Raw genomic sequence first — 18,344 nt, forward strand, 5'->3', positions numbered from 1 at the left:
TCCAGCTCTACACCTTGTTATCTCATGAATGAAGCAAGACCTGTTTGACAACTTGTCTTTGTTTGGCCAAACTGGTACACATTTATTTTCCATTTGCAGTAATAGAATAGAGGGGCTAAATTCCATAGTAATTACATTTCCACATTCTCTTATATATTTTGCAGCAACTAATTTTCTTCCTTGTTCACAATAACACAGAACTGTTCAAGGAAACAGGTTTTACTTCAATGTGTTTTGGTTAGTTACAGATGCTTTTCTCCCATGGCAAAATATTTTTTCCCCAAAAAGAAAATAAAGTGGACTTTAACTCTGGTGCTCCCATTCCCTATCTAAGCCATTTCCACTCCTGCTCTCTCAAGTAGATTGGCTAAGATTGGCAATGATATATTAACCTTGAGAGTACAGTTCAGCAGATTATTTAACCACAGCAAGATGTTTTCAGGTTCAGAACTTGCAAAGCCTGTCTGCACTAACACAGCAGGCTCTCAGTATTTGCATTCACACATGATCACTGACCCATTTGAATCGTTGCCCGGTACAGTGTCCATGTCAACCCACCTGGGGTTTCCAGGATACAAAATTCAGCAATTAATAGCATTGTGGATCAACCCCCAGCAGGAGGACTGCAGTGGTTCAAGAAGGCAGCTCACCAGCACCTTCTGAAGGGCAACTAGGGATGGGCAATAAATGCTGGCCAGCCAGTGACACCCACATCCCACATCCCACAAATAAATAGAAACAAAAATGTGGACGACATAGGAAGGGATTTGATAATTCACATGAAAATGGATCCACATGAAAAAAGAATGACAAAATACACCTCTTAAAGCCAGAGTATTGTCCCACCAGCTGTATACCTGATTATTTTATAGCAACTGCTGCAAATTGTTCCAACTCTTGTGGAAGGAATTGATGGAGGATTCTCAGGCAAGAAATGGAGAAGCTCAGGCTTGGGTAAAAGCTAGGAATGAAAGTCAGATGGTGACAAAGTCTGCCAACAGGCAGGAATACAGGCTGGTGAAGAAATAATGATTTAATTCAACATCGAGAGTGTGCAGACTTGCTGAGGCTGTGAGCAGCCAATAAAAAGGATCATTGACTAGAGCGGCTAAGCACACCAGGCTTTTGCCTCTCCAACAAGATGACTAGTTGCCTCATTAGGAAATTTTCACAGCAGATAAAGATATAATTTTCAGATATCCCATTGGCTCCTATTGTAAAACTTGACGTTTGTGATATTCCTCAGATATGCATTCCCCGTGAAAACCTGGAATTCATTTTTCTGCCACAGTGAGGCTGGTGACAATGCCCAAAGTGAACAACATAAGGTCAACATATTGTGTGCTTAACTAAGCACATTCCGTGAAATGAATGTGCCATCTTGTAGCCTCTCAGATTCATGCTGAATGAGGTGGCGTCTCTATCTGCTGGATAGCTGAAGCATTAAACGGAAATGAAAATTGCAGCCTTGCTTAAGGTTAGGAACACGTTAAGAACTTATTCTATTTTGAGAACCTACACAAAATCATTGAATTTGACTTATGAAAATAAATAAATTCTTTAATCAACTTGAGCTTTTATTTTTGTTTAATGATGTGACAAACTAATGATTCAGAATTGAATACACTTAAGATATATGGACATTGTACTGCAATGGACATATTTGTCAGAAGAAATTCGACATGGGATGAGTTAACGAAAATTAACGCAATTTGTAACAATTTCCTTCAAACTGCATTCTGCTTATTGTTAACTGGGGAAAGGTCAAACATGTTGAGTCACTCATTAATCAGCTTTTTAAGTTCCTGCTCCACCTGTTCCACAAACACGGGGAAGCTCTGATCCAGAAGACAGAGTCGCAAGAAAGGACCCAGCTCTTCAGTCGGCAAGGTTGACTGCTGGTAGGCCAATGGCAGCTTGGGTGAAGTTGCTCCCAGCACGGACTAGGAAAGAAAAACTCATTACAGATTCAAAATGATTTTCAAAAGATCTGTCACCAAATTATGCTCTCTCTCTCTCAAGCCTCAACATAAGGTTTTGACCAGCATGCACACTATATCAAATTATTTAAACCCTCAAGTTTAAAAATCAGAGTTAATTTCAAGTTAAAGGAAGGTTAGTTTCTTAGCAGGTCAGGCAGTATCTGTGAAGAGAGAAACAGAGTTAACATTTCTATCTTTCAATTCACGCAGTGTTTTAGGTTTTGCACAAGTGAAAGCGTGAAGAGAAAAAAACAGAGGTTGCCACTGGTAGCAGGCAGACAAATTAAACGAGAGGTTTCATGGTACAAAAGGGAAAGAAAGTAATAATGGTTTTGGTAAAGAAACAAAAAGAATTATCCAACGAACATAGAATGCTGGAGAAACTCAGGAAGTTTGCTAGCATTTTCAGAGAGAGAAACATACTTAACATTTCAAGTCCGGTACAAGTCTTCTTCAGAAGAAATTTGTCCAAAATTGGTCTAAAAGACAGATCTATGAACAACTCCATCAAAAAGAAAAGTCATGAGGAACAAGATTAAAACCATTACATTAAAAAAAAAAAAAAAGGGGAGTTTGGGGGGGGGGGTGGAATTTACATTCTGAAATTGTTGAATTCAATATTACAGGCTGAAAATTACCTCATTGGAAGACGAGGTGTTGTTCTTTGAGTGCGTGTTAAACTACACTAGAACACTGTAGCAGGCTCAGGATAGAGTTGGTCATCAAGCATCTATCTATCTATGCTAACCCATTTTCCAGCACTTGTCCTATAGCCTTGTATGCTACGGCATTTCAACTGTTCATCTCAATATTTATATCATAGAATCCCTACAGTGTGCAAACAGGCCCTTCGGCCCAACAAGTCCACACTGACCCTCAGAGCATCCCACCCAGACTCATCTCCCTGTTACCCACCTAATTTATACATCTCTGAACACTACGGGCAACTTCGCACGGCCAATCCACCTAGCCTGCACATATTTGGACTGCGGGAGGAAACCAGAGCACCCGGAGGAAACCCATGCGAACACGGGGTGAATGTGCAAACTCCACACAGTCGCCAGAGGGTGGATTCGAACCCAGGTTGCTGGCGCTGGGAGGCAGCAGTGCTAACCACTGAGCCACTGTGCTGCCCGCCTTGAGGGCTCCCCCCATCTACCATACTTTTAGGCAGCGAGTTCCAGATATCAACAATCCTCTGGGTGAAAAAGAAATCCCTTAAATTCCCTCTGAACTGCTTGCTCTCAATCCTGCTTATCTCCCAATTCATGAATCGAGACACACTCATCACTACATGAAGATGCTAACCTCAATACAAGTCACAAATGTGTAGAAATTCCCTCCCTAATGGCATTGCAGCTCAACCCACGGTAAATGGTTGAAGAGGGCAACCTTCTCAAGGGCAACTAGGGACGGGCAATAAATGCTGGCCCAGCCAGCAATGCCCACATCCCACAAAATGAATTTTAAAAAGGCTCAATTTCACTAATTACTAACAATATTGTACACGTTGCTCTAATACCTGATCTTCAGTCTCTTTTTAATAGTTTGTAAGGTGAATGCATAGTGCTGAATCCCTATGGGGAGTTAAGAGAAACTGTTAACTTTCATCCAAATTGAGAAGAATAATCCTTCTATTGAGTAAATTGTCACATCGTCTTTCAAAATATCAAAAGGTACAAAGAAGAAGCAACAGACTGTAATACAATGAAATAACATTTGCTCCCTGTCTGCATGAAACAAAATATAAACAACATGTTTTTCCCGCTTTCATTATCATTCCCTACTTGCCCCCTTTATCAATTATCCATTACTTTTTCCATACTTAGTTAGTGTAACAGCAAGTTTAGAACTGATCTGGAGCCGAAAGGAAAGAATATTAAAAATTTGTTTTAAACAAAAAAAAGTCTTGAAAGTGCAATATGTGGCAAAGTGAAAGCAAGCGATTAATGTAAGCAAAGTTTGCCCTTGATAGAGACCTTTCATATCCACAGGATTTCCTAAATTGCTTCAAATCCAATACCTTTTGATTTGTAATCACTGTCATTGTTCAGTAAAGAGTGACATACAGCAAGACCCACTAACATCAATGCGATTTTTTTTTCTCACTTCTGACTGAGTTTCAAATTCGGGTCTTTAAGTTGTAATGAACCAAATTAGGGCCAGTCTTTACTGTCCTCAGACTGGGCCTTTGGACCAAAATCTATCTGTAATTTACCAATAAAGAAGTGCAAATATCACCCAGAAACCATAAGGAAAACCTCCAAAAACAATTTTAATCACCTTACTGGATTGAGAGATGTCACACTGCTATAAATGCATTGGAACAATATACAAAGCCTTTCACTCCTTGTGAAATCTACTTATACTCCCAGGAAGGATACCCTAATGGGAAAAATTAAAATAGGATTTGATTCAAGAATACAGATTTGAAACAATGTAAAAAAGATGGTTGTGTCTCCCTACCTTTGCCAGTTGTTTGATAGATATCCTACCCTCAGGAAGGGTACTTTCTGCTGATGTTTGACCCTCCTCCGTGCCATGTCCCTGTCATTACAAAGCAGGACCTTGAAATACTAAAATTAATGACTGAAAGCAATTTAGACACGAGTGTCGTATGGTACATGTTGGGAGTCAAACCTTTGCACCTTCTGCATGTGGCATCTGCGAAGAAAGCTAATCTCAGCAGTACCAGGGTGATATCATTTCAACAATTGTTAGTTGCATTAAACCAGAATTCACCTTAAAATTGATCGGTCACCTGCTCATGTCTGTGCAAATCATAAACATGTCACATGGGAAGTTGAGAGATGATTTTCTCTCCATCCTTGCTTGGATACTAGCATGTTGCTATCTCCTCACAAATGACACAGCTGATACTGACACCCCTGAGGAACGGTCAATGGTAACTCGCTGCTAACTATGGCAAACATTGTTTTAACCGACAGCTTATGAACCGATATTCAAACTGACAAAAATTACATACCTCAAATACCGAAGTTGCTGTATTATTCTGTCCAATTATTATAGTTTTCTAATTTACCTCAATGTAAATATACCGGCTGTTCAAACAAATGGCCACACAAAATATCAACAGCTCATTCAATTTTGAGTCAGTTTCTCCTCAAATACTGTGATCTACTATGATGTCTGAGTAGTCAGTTTAGGGTGCAAGGGGTCTCTGCTGTTAACTTTTATTTAAGGCAATGTTGCATTATTATTTAAGTGATTTGTGCTATAAACAAAGTATAACAGTGATGTGTATACCCCTATTTATGTTTCTATTGCTTAGTGAGTTGTTTCACATTGATCATGTAGGCCTCTCGATTATTCAGAATATTTGATCAACATTCCTAGTCACATTGGTGCCAGATATTTAGTTTGAATGCACTACTGTATACATCAAAATGCAAACACATTTGAGCCAACATAAATGCCTGAATTGTCACATCTTTGAACAATTCATATCTCTAGGGACATTCCTTGACTATAACTGATGGCAGAATTGCTAGCAGTTATTATTCAATCAAGGGAGAAGTCTGGGCGCTTGTTTCTGCCAGAAACGTCTCTGCTGATGCACATACACTTCAATGGGGAATGATTTTCTTTTGTTTCGAGGAGATTTTCAGCACCTAGTTATTTGACATGCGATAATTCATGGTCATATTCTGGATCAAGGATTATTCGCTCCTACCATCAAATACTCATCTGGAACAGATATAAAAAGACCAGCTCTAAGTAGTAATGTGTTACAACACAGAAAAACGAGACCAGGCTGGTTTATCAGCTTGCTTGTATTTGTCCTGCCCTTTCACCTATGCGTCCATGTTGGTATTTTTATTTGTCTCACTGTAGGGAGGTGATAAATAAAGATCTCTATGCAGATAGGCCATGATTGAAACCAATAATGAAAACCGTCTATCAAAAGCCCTTCTAAAAAGGGACCATTAACAACAATCAATCCTACTTTGATTTCAGTTGAGCTTTTCCTAAAATGACAAGGAAGAGACAAATGGAATGCCAACAGCTAAATAAACTGGGGAGAAAGAATGGGGCAAAACAGGAAAAATAAGGGTGAATGTTGGATAAGTGGTGCTAGAGGTAGTTAGTCCAAAGAAAGAAAAATTCACAACTCTGAATTGTATTCTTCAGGACCTATGAAAGATGTCAGATTCCTTGTATAAATGCATTTGGACTGGAAATTTCACATGTAGGGCCTTGGGTAGTGTTGTAAAGCAGGGGGACCCAGGGGTGTAGGTACATAGTAGTTCTTTGAAGTTTGCATCACATATAGGCAGGGTGGTTAAAAAAGGCATTTGGCACACTTGCCTTCATTGCTCAGACCTTTGAGTATAGGAGTTGGGAAGTCATTTTGAGCTTGTACAGGACATTGGCGAGGCCTCTTCTGGAACACTGTGTCCAGTTCTGGTCGCCCAATTACTGGAAGGATATTATCAAGCTGGAGAGGGTTCAGAAGAGCTTTACCAGGATGTTGCCAGATATGGAAGGTTTGAGTTATATGGAAAGGCTGGGACTTTTTTCACTGGAGCGTAGGAGGTTAAGAAGCGATCTGATAGAAGTTTATAAAATAATTAGAGGTCTAGATAGATTTAATGGTAGTTGTCTTTCCCTGGGATGGGGGATTTCAAGACTAGAGGACATATTTTTAAGGTGAGAAGAGAGAGATTTAAAAAAAGACAGGGAGGGCAATTTTTTTTTTTAAATACAGAGAGTGGTTCACATGTGAAATGAACTTTCCGAGAAAGTGGTGGATGTGGGCACAACTACAAAGTTTAAAAGACACTTGGATAAGTACATGAAAAAGAAAAGCTTTGGTGTGTTATGGGGTAGGAACAGGCAGGTGGGACTAGTTTAGTTTGGGATTATGTTCAGCATGGACTGATGGACTGAAGGGTCTGTTTCCGTGCTGTACAACTCTATGACTCTAAGTAGGATTTATCCAACATTGACAGCTTCTTAAACGAATCAAACTCAAGCTTACTGTAATAAAAAAAAAAATGCATATGCTAGAAATCTGAAACAAACACAATGCTGGAAAAACTCAGAGGGTCTGGCAAAATTCGTGGACAGAAACAGAATTAACTGACTGAGTCTGATGCGACTTCTACAGAACTAGTGCAAACAATGTCAACTTTCAGTATTGATCCAAATACCTGGCATTGAGTGTGTATTTCAAATACCTCTCCAGCTTAATAATATCCTTCCTATAACAGGGAGACCAGAACTCAACACTGTACTCCAGAAGAGGCCTCACCAATGTCTTGTACGACCTCAATATTACATCCCAATTCCTATACTCAAAGGTCTGAGTAATAAAGGCAAGTGTACTAAATGCCTTCTTAACCACCCCCCTATTTATATGAGATTCAAAGTTCAAACAATTATGTACCTGAACCTCTAGGTCTCTCTGTTCTACAACACCATACAAAGCCCTGCCATTAATTATACAAGTCCTGCCCTTGTTTGTTTTATCAAACTGCAATAACTTGCATTTATTCAAATTAAACTCCGTCTGCCACTCTTCAGCCCATTGACCCAACTGATCAAGATCTCTTTGTAATCTTAGATAACCTTCTTCACTGTCCACTATATCATGAATCTTGGCATCATCTGCAAACTTACTATACATGCCTTCTATATTCTCAGCTAAATATTTATATAAATGACAAACAAAAATACATACAGTCAGCACTGATCCCTATGGAACACCACTGGTCACAGGCCTCCAGTCTGAAAAACACAACCCTCCACCACCCTCTGTCTCTTACCATTAAGTTAATTTTGCATCCAATTGACAAGTTCATCTTGAATTCCACGTGGTCCAACTTTACTAATTAGTTTACGATGCAGAACCTTGCCGAAGTCCAAGTAAACAATGTCTACTGCTCTGTTCTCAATCTTCTTGGTTACTTTCTTTCTTACTGCACTCTCAGAGCACTGGTAGAGTAGATGATGAATACTATGATAGGTCAGCACCAGTTAAGTTAACCGCTCCTGAATGGAGTTGACCTACTTGAGTATTCAGTATAGTGGCAACTGCACATTAGCAGGCACGTTCCACTTTACTCCAGACTGGAGCACTGCAAATAGTGAAGAGGGGTCAGGAACTGAAATTTTTTTGCTTCGAGATCACCAGTACATCACACCAATGTTACCTGTCACTTGTCAATTCAAGTCTCAAAGTCTTGGTGGTACCAAGTCCTGTCGCTGGGGGTTGGCAGGGACTGCTGCATTATCAGAAGAACTGAGTAACTATAGAACTATTGTTAAACAGTTGAATTCCTGGTTTTATTATTGGGAGGTCAACAACAAAGCAGCTGAAGGCCCCCCAAGGCACTCCTGTGGTAATATGCCAGTGCTGCAACAATTGGCCTCCAACAACCACAACATCTTTCTTTCATTACTACTCCAGCAATGGAAGAGCTTGTCATCTGACCCCTACTGACTTCATCATTGCTATTTGCAGTAATTACTTCAGGCATGACATAAATAGTTTTATTCAAAGCTAATGAAGGGAAAAGTAGATCGAATAACCTCAACAGATTTCACAACATCACTAACATGCCCGTTAAGATGAGGAAATGAATGAGGGATTGATAAATATCAATGCAGAGAACAGCTAGCAATTCAGCACTCTGAACTCCTGCTGAGGTGGAAGCTAAAAGAATAAGCATGAAAATATAACAGCTGGGATTGCTCACCAACACTAACATGAACAGCAATACTTCTGACACAGTGCAGCTTTTAGTGGTGACTCTGTAACACCACTCACAGATAAGTAGCTTGTCAGTGCTTTAAGAGATTTCACAGGTACAGGGCATTCATGTTATTGACAGCAACCATTGTGGATATTCTGATACCATGTGAATATTACAATCCTACACAGGCTGTAACAGAAGCTTCAGTTCAATCAGCGCTTAACATGAAATCACATCAGAATAAACTGGCTACACAGAAAGGTCTATTTTACCTCTTGATGGCCTCCCTCTGGCTCCAAACTTCCAGAGTAGCCAATGTTCGTTGGCTGGCTCAACTGTAGAGCCTGGTTTAGATTTTGTCCATCAGGGTTCTGTACGTTGATATACTGAAGGAGCTTCTGTACACAGTTAGTACAACGTTCTAGTGCTTGCTCACGTGAATCACCACTGAACTGCACTCGAAACATACGGCTTTCATTCTATAAAGGAAGAGGAAGATCATAAAGCTGTTTGAATAATTCTGACAGGGAACTTTAACCATTTGCATGGACTAAGATCAAAATTATTTATTTACTTTACAATTTGGAGGTTTTGTTGGGCAGAGGGTAGTATCCCAGCCTCAGAGTCAAAAACTCAGGTTTCAAAGCCCACTCCAGGATTTGATGGCCAAGGAAGGTACTTTCATTACAGCCAAACTAGTTGAGAATCAACCTACCAACACGCACAAATAGCAGGGTTTAAGAGCTAGTCAGCCACATGATAGAAAGAAACTTGGAGCCTTTACTATTGCTATCTATAGCTATAGGCTGCAACATGCATGTACACGTGTATGCTGCCACAACAACTCATTGACTCCGAGTGATCCAAGATTTTAAGAGTGTAAATAGAAAGGCATGGAGTTTTAAAAACATTACAAATTATAAACATCACACTTGAACTCTCAATACTTTAATTCCACATCAAGTTGATATTTTTTTCCTAGGCAGATTAAAAGGACAGCCAAACATTCACTTTCTGCAGTGCAAAGGTACTCAGGCAAATTTCTTTTCCACCAGTGACAAGGGCTCACCCATTATTACTGAGTGCAAGAAGCAAGGTTAGAAGCTTATTGGTGCAGCGGTTTGCTGGATCACAGAATCCTTTGCCAGAGGATATGATTGAAGTAGAGATCATTGCATCATTTAAACAAAACACAATCAGGATCATAAGAATGCAGGACATTGGGATTGGTTTTGGATTCCTCAACAACTAAAATAGTGTGCAAGTCATGTCAATGGGGACACAACATATATATCCTGTGAAATACACTGCCTGATTTTCAATTGAATGGAAAATGGGCAAGGAGATATAACAGGTAGCCAATCTATTATTGGATTTTGCAAACTACTGTGACATCAAGATATACAGGGACAGAGCAGGAAAGCAGCACTGAGTTAAATGATCAGCCATGATCCAACTGAATGGCAAAGCAGGTTTGATAGGCTGAATGGCCTACTCCTGTTCCTATTTACCTATGCTCCAGAGTTGAATTTTTATCCCAACAGAACAGGTTGTCACTTTCCGTGCCTTAAACTCCCATGGCTATTCCTAAACATACATGCTATTTAGGTGATACACTATTTTAATCAAAGATTTATTAACTGCTGCACCTTAAAGACTTTCACAAAACTGAATTCAAGACACATTACAGTCAAGGAAAACTGAGTCACTATTTATGTATGTTGCTTTTTGCTCTAGTGAACTGTTGTAAAGAGTCCTTAAAAGGATATTAAAACAATAAAACAAAGTTCCAACATGATCTGCTGCTTAAAAAGCAAATTGAAAAAACATATTAACTGGACATCTGAAACAGAAAAATATCTGGAAACTTAAAACTAAGAAAATAGGAGACAGTAGTAGAATCAGAGTAAACAGATGGTGACAGAAAAGAGAAAAAAAAAGCAGAAAACCCTGTGAGAAAGACTCGTACCAGACAATGGAGAGTCAAACAAGATGAAAAAGCAAAGTGAAAACAATCTACATTTGAAAGAGGAAACTCAGGAAATAATGAGATGGATTAAAGCACGTCCACCAAGTTTAAAATTAAAACGAAATAAGTGGATGGGGCCACTGTTCCAGGCCAGGCAGTGTCCAGGCTCCTGTACCCAGGACTCAGCCACTCTGTCCGCTTTTCATTTTTATTCTCTTCTTTTCCTCGTTTTTTTTCCTTCTTACTTTTTGCGTCTACTTACCTTCTGGGGACGCCACAGTTGTGGTGGCATCGGTGGCAACGTCATCGACGAGGAAGGTGAAAGGTGGCAGGAAGGCAGCTTAGTCGGTGTCCAGAGTTTGGCAGCGGCTGGTGAGCCCGGAGCGGGACTCTGGCACGAGGCAGCTGGTGGAGGGGGTGAGCATGGGGCCCGGAATCAGCTGCTACATTGGCGAAGGCGAGGTCAGTGAGTTAAATCCCAGCAGCAAAAGTTGGCGCCTGAGGAACAGCGACTTCAATGTTGTTTGGGTCCAGCACTTGCAGCAACGAAGCAGTGGCAGAAGGGTTATGGACTATCTTTCAGCTATACCTTTTTAATTTTAAAAATTATTCTTGAACTATTCAAAATGGTGCCAGATTCATGGCGACAATCGAAACTTTTCACTGTATTTTGTACTGTAAAATACACTTGACAATAAAATCATTCATTCATGTTCCTTCTAAAAATTGATCTACAACTTCCTACCTTAACTTTAGACCCAAACAGCACACAATCTGCTCTGCGGACCGCTTTCCACCATTTGTGAGCTTCAATCAAGGAAAATCCTTCCTGAAAAATTAAAGGCATTAGTTCAACCACCAGTGAACCTTTCTGAAACAGAACAAAATATAACAATTTTCCTTCGAAGCTGGTTCCAAGAAAGCATGTGATTACAGTGGAGTGCCTGAGAGAACCCTCTAATATTAATGGTTAAAATGCTTACAACATTGGGTTAATGACAGAATAAATATTTAAGGCAACTGTTTAGTTTTGACGCTAGAAGGTTCAAAGATTTACTTCAAACCATCCTGGAGTTCAGTTAAGAACATACAGTAGTTTCTCCCAGCAGAGGAATCAAGTCAGTCAGAGCAACCAGTTATTGCAGAAGTGGTTTATAGTCTGTGGAGCTACTAAGCCAGGAAAGTTTGGATGGGAATCTTCATGTTGTTACAACTGAGAAAGTTCAGTTCTAATAAATTAGAATTGAGCAAGGTTCCATGTTAGCTCAGGCTAGGAAAGTAATTGTAAAACTGGCTCCACAGTTCATGAAAAAGAAACTGGGCAAAGTCAATTAAAAGGATAGGAGTGACAATTCTCTGGGTTAGTGTCTCTCTGAGGGATGATGTTGGGAAACAGGTTAAAAACTGTTATGTTAATACTTACTTTATATCCACATTGTTTGGTTATTTCTTTTGTGTAATAAACTTATACTCTGCCATTAAAGAACATTTGTAGGCTCATTTAATATGTTTCAGTGACTAACCATCAGGGTAACTAACTGCAAAATGAAATAAAAACAGAAAGAAGTGCGGATGCTGGAAAATCAGAAACAAAATCAAAATGCTGGTAAAGCTCAGCAGGTCTGGCAGCATACATCCATAGATTTGTACAGCATGGAAACAGGCCCTTCGGTCCAACTCATCCATGCCAACCAGACATCCTAAATTAATCTAGTCCTATTTGCCAGCACTTGGCCCATATCCCTCTAAATCCTTCCTATTCACGTACCCAACCAAATGCCTTTTAAATGTTGTGATTCTACCATTTGTAGGGAGACATCAGAGTTAACGTTTTGTGTCCATGGCAGTGAGTTCTGAGGGTCACTGGACCAGAAATGTTAACTCTGATTTTTGTGTTCACAGACACTGCCAGACTGGTTGAACCTTTCCAGCAATTTCTGTTTTTGTTGCAAAAGTTAAAAGTATGCTCTTTGAAATCAGGTTTCAGTCTGGGATCCTTGTCCAGTATTATCATCAGCTGTGATTGTAACACATGCCTTCGTATACATCACTGGCTAGCCCTCAGTTGGACAACTGTATCCAATTTGCGACATCAATCTGAGAACCATGTTACGGTTTTAGAAGAGACCTAGAAAACTCTGTAGAAATTGTGTAGCGCTGAAAATACTAAAATATCCCTATAGGTTCGATTGTAGAGCGATGCAATTGACAGTTCAAGATTATGCTGTAAATTGGTTTGACCATATATATGCATGTTGTATTTATGTATATTATACAGATATATTACATATGGATTTCACTACTTGCATGCGCTATTGGTAAAGTTAAAAATTACTTCATCTATCCTTTGAGTAGGAATATACATCTAAAGTATAATTTAGAATTGAACAGCATTAACTATTTGAAACTATTTGATGGGTTCAGCATCAAATTTATTTCTACTTTCATTAATTTATTTTAATGCAGTAAACAAAGAAACATGACAAAGAATGCAATTATAGTTTTTAAGTGTTTTTGCACAATTTATTTGGTCTTTCAACAAGTCACTTCAGAACTGGAGCAATATCTAGGAGCTGTCTTCAGATGACTTGCAAGCCTTCTGACAGGCTACAGATATGATGGAGAAGGAAATTCCAAGTTTCTCAATAAGTTGCACAATTCTGTCACGAAGCTACATATTAGGGTGTTGCCTGGCTACACAGTGACATTGGTATTTTAAAATGAGTTGATAAAGTAAGTAAATTACCTTCTCTACTGTGTCCCTGGCAAATGCAAGGGGTTGAGGGGCCAGCATCAGTTTGTGGAACTGTCCGCCATTGTACTTTGCTGGAGGTTGCCCAGCGTGTACGGGGTGGGGTGTGGAGAAAGCAGGGGATAAGCTTTGGAAGATCCTACCACAGATAGGGTTTTGTAGCATAGTAAAAGTTTTTCTCACAGGACTTGTCTTTAGGACATCAAACATGCTCCAAACTCAGTGTCCTCATTGCTGCCTTTCTAAATGCTTGGTGATGTTATTGCTAGGTTATTACTCAAAAGCCCCAGGTAATGTTCTGGTGACCAGGTTTGAATCCTCCCATGGCAGATGGTGAAATTTGAATTTAATAAAAGTCTGAAACTAATGATGACCATGAAACCATTGTTGATTAACCAGAGAAACCATCTGGTTCACTAATGTCCTTTAGAGAAGAAAATCTGCCATCCTTACCTGGTCTGGCCTACATGTGTCTCCAGATCCACAGCAATGTGGTTGTCTCTTAATGGTCCTCTGGGTAATTAGGGATGGGAAATAAATGCTGGCCTAGCCAGTGGCGCCCACATTTCATGAACAAAAATAAAAAGAAGTCTGGGAAACTGGATTGTGGAACAATTTTCTGTGCAGTGCTGGAAGAATACTTTCATTAACTGATATGTTATGCATGAACTGACTTCTTCTCTCCGGCAAGGCTGATCAGAGAAAGAATAATTAATTTATTTACTTTGAGCATTGCACACAGATATGAATACAGATTATCCATGTGATATGCTCAATTTCACTTATTATTATGCAAGATTTCATGAATATTCAAAAGGCTGCTATTATTTCCTACTGATGAATAACTTCAAATGCATTGCACATACTACTTAGCAGAACTTGGATTAACAAGAACAAATTGGCTGCCTTGCTTAGAAGACTTGATTGGGCATCAGTCCTTTCACCTGACTAACTGACTGATTATCTCTGTCTCACCGTGTCCACTGCAGATTTGGTGCAACCACTTCAGAGGTTATATTTAGCCATATACCAATTATGGCTGTGGTTCCCAGTGTCTCAGCTTTTTGGAATTATTACATTCTGATATTTCTGTCATGCGTGGTTTTGAGTTCAAAACTACACTCTGATTTGAAGATCTCATTCAATATAAACCATTACGTTTTAAGAAAACAAAGGAGTGGCTTCCATCAGAAACTTCTTTCATCGTGTATTTCAACATTTTCTAATATCCCAGATTTCACAACAGTCAGAATAAAGAGTCAAAGATTCATTTACATTTGTAATGGATTGCGGTCTCTTTCCTTTTGAACAATACACTTAAACAACTTCAACCAATAATTAACTGAATGTTTTAATTACCCACCACGGTAATTTATTAAAGATGACAAGATGGCTACAAATGGAGGAACATCATTTGACCTATTTTAGTTAAATCAACTGGAAAAAGCTGGTTCAAAAGAAAAATCTGAATGCATGTAGCATCTTTTGGGCCAAAAATGCTTTACAGTCAATGGCGAACTTTTGAAGTGTAAGCACTGTTGTGATGTGGAAAACAACAGCCAATTTGTACACAGTAAACTCCTATTAGCAGCAACATGACAATAACTTACAATTACGTCAAACATTGCAGGTGCTGGAAATACTCAGGTCTGGCACCAACTCTGGAGACACAAAGTGGGTTAACATTTCAGGTGAATGGCCTTTCTTTAGAGCTTCCAAACAAACACCAACTCTGCTTCTCCCTCCACAGAGGAACTTAGGCTTATCCAGTGCCTGTAATATAATGAAATATTCCCAGGTGCCTCACAGGAGGGTTCTGAAATAGACTGACTGCGCCATGTTCAGGAGACATTAAGCAAGATCACAAAACACTTGGTCAAAGAAGTAGATTGTAAGGAGTGTCTTAAAAGGAGGAAAGGGGAGTGTGGAGAGAGAATTCTCGAGCTAGGCAACAGAAGGCACAGCCTTAAACAATGGAGCAATAATTGGGAGAGGCTAGAATTAGTGCAGTACAGATATCATGGAGGGTTGCGGGGCTGGAGCAGATTACTGAGACAGGGAGGGGCTAGGGATCTGAAAACAAAGATTTGAATCTGAAAATCAAGACATTGTCCTAGGGTGGCCCTTGGTTAAAACAGCGAGCACAGGGACCACGGGGGAGCAGGACTTAGCTTCAGGGTAAGATGCAGTTGGAGCATTTTGGAGGAGTTCAAGTTTATGGATAATACAGTGTGGAAGTCCAACAAAGACCTCCATTGGAATAGTCAGGTCTGGAGGAAATGTAGACATGGACAAGGGTTTCAATAGCAGTTGAGCTGAGATGGGATGAAGTGAAAAAGGTTACAGATGTGGAAAAGCTGGGTTTGGGGATGACATATGCAAGGTCAATCTCATCTCAGAACAAATATGATAACAAGTTTGTGTACAGACTGACTTCATCAGACTGTTGGCAAGGAGAGGAATGGAGGTGGCAATTAAGATATGGAATTTAGAGCAAGGGCTCAAAGCAATGGCTTCAGTCTTCCCAACATTTAAACTGAAAGAACTTTCTACTCATCCACAACTGTATATCAGATGATGAGCAGTCTGATAATTTAACAGGAGAGGAACTGAGAGGAGCAATAGCAAGATGGAGCTGGGTCAGCTTACATGTAAAAACGAACTCTTTGCCTTCAGATTATGTTGTCCAGGGATAGCATGTAGTGAGAAATAGGAGGGGACTAAGAACTGGGGACAGGAGGAGGTGCACAGAAGCGAGAAGAGAAGCCAGTGCAAGTGATTGTTCTGGCTAGGAAGTAGATAGCAATGGATCCATGAGAGAGTAGCCCCACCCAGTTGGAGAACAATGGAGAGGCTGTGGAGGTAGATTGGAGTGTGGTCAATAACGTTGAAGGCTGCAAACAGACAGTCGAGAAAGGGACAGTTTACTTTTGTCACAGACTGGAAACCTGAAGTGTCTTGGTACAAAACCAACTTTTACTGTGCAGAGGCAGAGGAGAAGGTCTGGTGCTGTAGATTGCATTTCTGCACAGAAGAGGGCATGCGAGGAACACAAATACAGTCATTTCTGCAATGCCCTTGTTGTATTAAAAGTTTGGTTTTGTAATTAACGTGTTGTAACAATAAGTCATTACGGTTCCCATTTGTAAAGGTCAACATAATTCCTTTGACAGGTGACAGCCTGTCTCAGGGGAGGATGGTTCTACTTCTAAAACACATTGAGACATTCCCCCACCCCCATGAGAGTCATTAAGATCATACCTGAGAAACATAAGAAGTTTTACATTAACAACTGCAGGTACCTCCAAGCACAGAGTTGCACATTTCTCAGAATTAGGACAATTCAATTAATATGTCTCATGTGGCAAATGCAGTACAAGAGTCCATCTGTCTCAACACATTCCATGCGCTTCAAAAGAATATTTTTAAGACATTGCGTTCTTCTTTACCCCCACCCAGCTTCCAAAGGTTTTTGCACCTTCCTTCATTAAAATATTGACTACCTGCTGGAAGACAGTTGCAAGACAGCCTCAGTGAAATAATCCTGCTTCACATCCACAGCAGCAAGGATGATATTTCACATTGGCAGTATATTGTCAATAAACCAAACCCTAACATTATCTGACGCAACCAATACACAGTCTTCCCACAAACACTACTAACAGTGATCATCAACATACAAAATCCTGGTATTTTCCTCTCTCCAACTTGGGAAAGTTAGAAAATCCTTCAGCCAACCTAACAATTTCAGTCAAAAATGGAACATGCCTGGGTTTGATAATTCCATTGTTCACTGCCTTAACATGCTCAGTCAGGAAGCCTAAAGTCTCACTTTTAATGTGTTCTTGCTCTAATTTTAACTGTATCAGGCCTCACTGAAAATATACAGAAACAAGCTCATAAATCCAACTCAGATAATTACCATTCCATCACCCTCTTCTCGATTATTAATAAAGGGAATGGAAGGGGTCATCAAGCCACTCAGCTCCTGACCTCATTACAACGTTGGTTCAAATATGAACAAAATAAAAAGGGCTGAATTCCAGAGGTGAGGCAAGAGAGTGACAGCCCTTGAAATCAAGGTCATTTTCGACCTGCGATTGTGGTATCAAGAAACCAAGCAAAACTGGAATCAATGGGTATCGGGGGCAAGCGCTCCCCTGGCTACAGTCATACCTAGCACATCAGAAGATGGTTGCGCTTGTTGGAGGTCAGTCACCTCAGCTTCAGGACATCTCTGCAGGAGTACCTCGGGGTAGTCTCCTAGGCCCAACAGTCTTCAGCTTCCTCATCAATGGCCTTCCCTTCATCAAAAATGGGAATGTTCGCCAATGACTGCATGATGTTCAGCACCGTGTACAACTCCTCAGATACAAACTAGTCTCTGTTCAAAAGCAACAAGACTTCAATCCAGGCTTGGGCTGACAAGTGGCAAGTAACAATTGCACTACACAAATGCTAGGCAATGACCATCTCCAATAATACACACAATCTAACCACTGCCCTTGACATTCAAATGGTGTTACCATCACTGATTCCCTGCTATCAACATGCAGCCATTGAACAGAAACACAGCTCATATCAACACATTGGCTACAAAAGTAGGTAAAAAGACTCGGAATACTGCAGCAAATAACTCACTTGGCTCCTCAAAAGGTTGCCCACCATCTACAAGGCACAAGTCTAACCCTAATCTGTTAAATTATGTCTCGAGACAATCTGTCATCCAAACAATCGACTGAACATTCTCTGAACTGCTTCCAATGGAAGTATGACCCTCTTGAAGTGAAGTAATCAAAATTGTACACACTATTCTGGGTGGGGCTTCAGCATAGTCCTGCACATTTGTGGCAAGACTTTACTATTATAGTGTTAGAGACAACAAGGTGCAGGGCTGGATGAACACAGCAGGCCAAGCAGCA

At 40.1% G+C, this 18,344-nt stretch overlaps 1 protein-coding gene across 2 annotated transcripts in view; it reads right to left on the bottom strand.

Annotated features, from left to right (window-relative positions):
• Positions 1–1,559: 1,559 nt before the first annotated feature.
• rec114 (REC114 meiotic recombination protein) overlaps positions 1,560–18,344 on the bottom strand; it is a 44,938-nt gene continuing 28,153 nt past the window's right edge. For both annotated transcript variants that reach the window (XM_048617180.1, XM_048617179.1), the window contains 4 exons: positions 11,416–11,499; positions 8,974–9,180; positions 4,449–4,529; positions 1,560–1,943 (listed from right to left, as the gene is read on the bottom strand). In XM_048617180.1, the coding sequence (XP_048473137.1) occupies positions 1,779–1,943; positions 4,449–4,529; positions 8,974–9,180; positions 11,416–11,499 (537 nt within the window). In that variant the 3' untranslated portion in view covers positions 1,560–1,778. The remainder of the gene's footprint in view (positions 1,944–4,448; positions 4,530–8,973; positions 9,181–11,415; positions 11,500–18,344) is intronic.

This window comes from Rhincodon typus, chromosome 36 (genome assembly GCF_021869965.1).
Source record: "Rhincodon typus isolate 14 chromosome 36, sRhiTyp1.1, whole genome shotgun sequence".
Classification (NCBI taxonomy): domain Eukaryota; kingdom Metazoa; phylum Chordata; class Chondrichthyes; order Orectolobiformes; family Rhincodontidae; genus Rhincodon; species Rhincodon typus.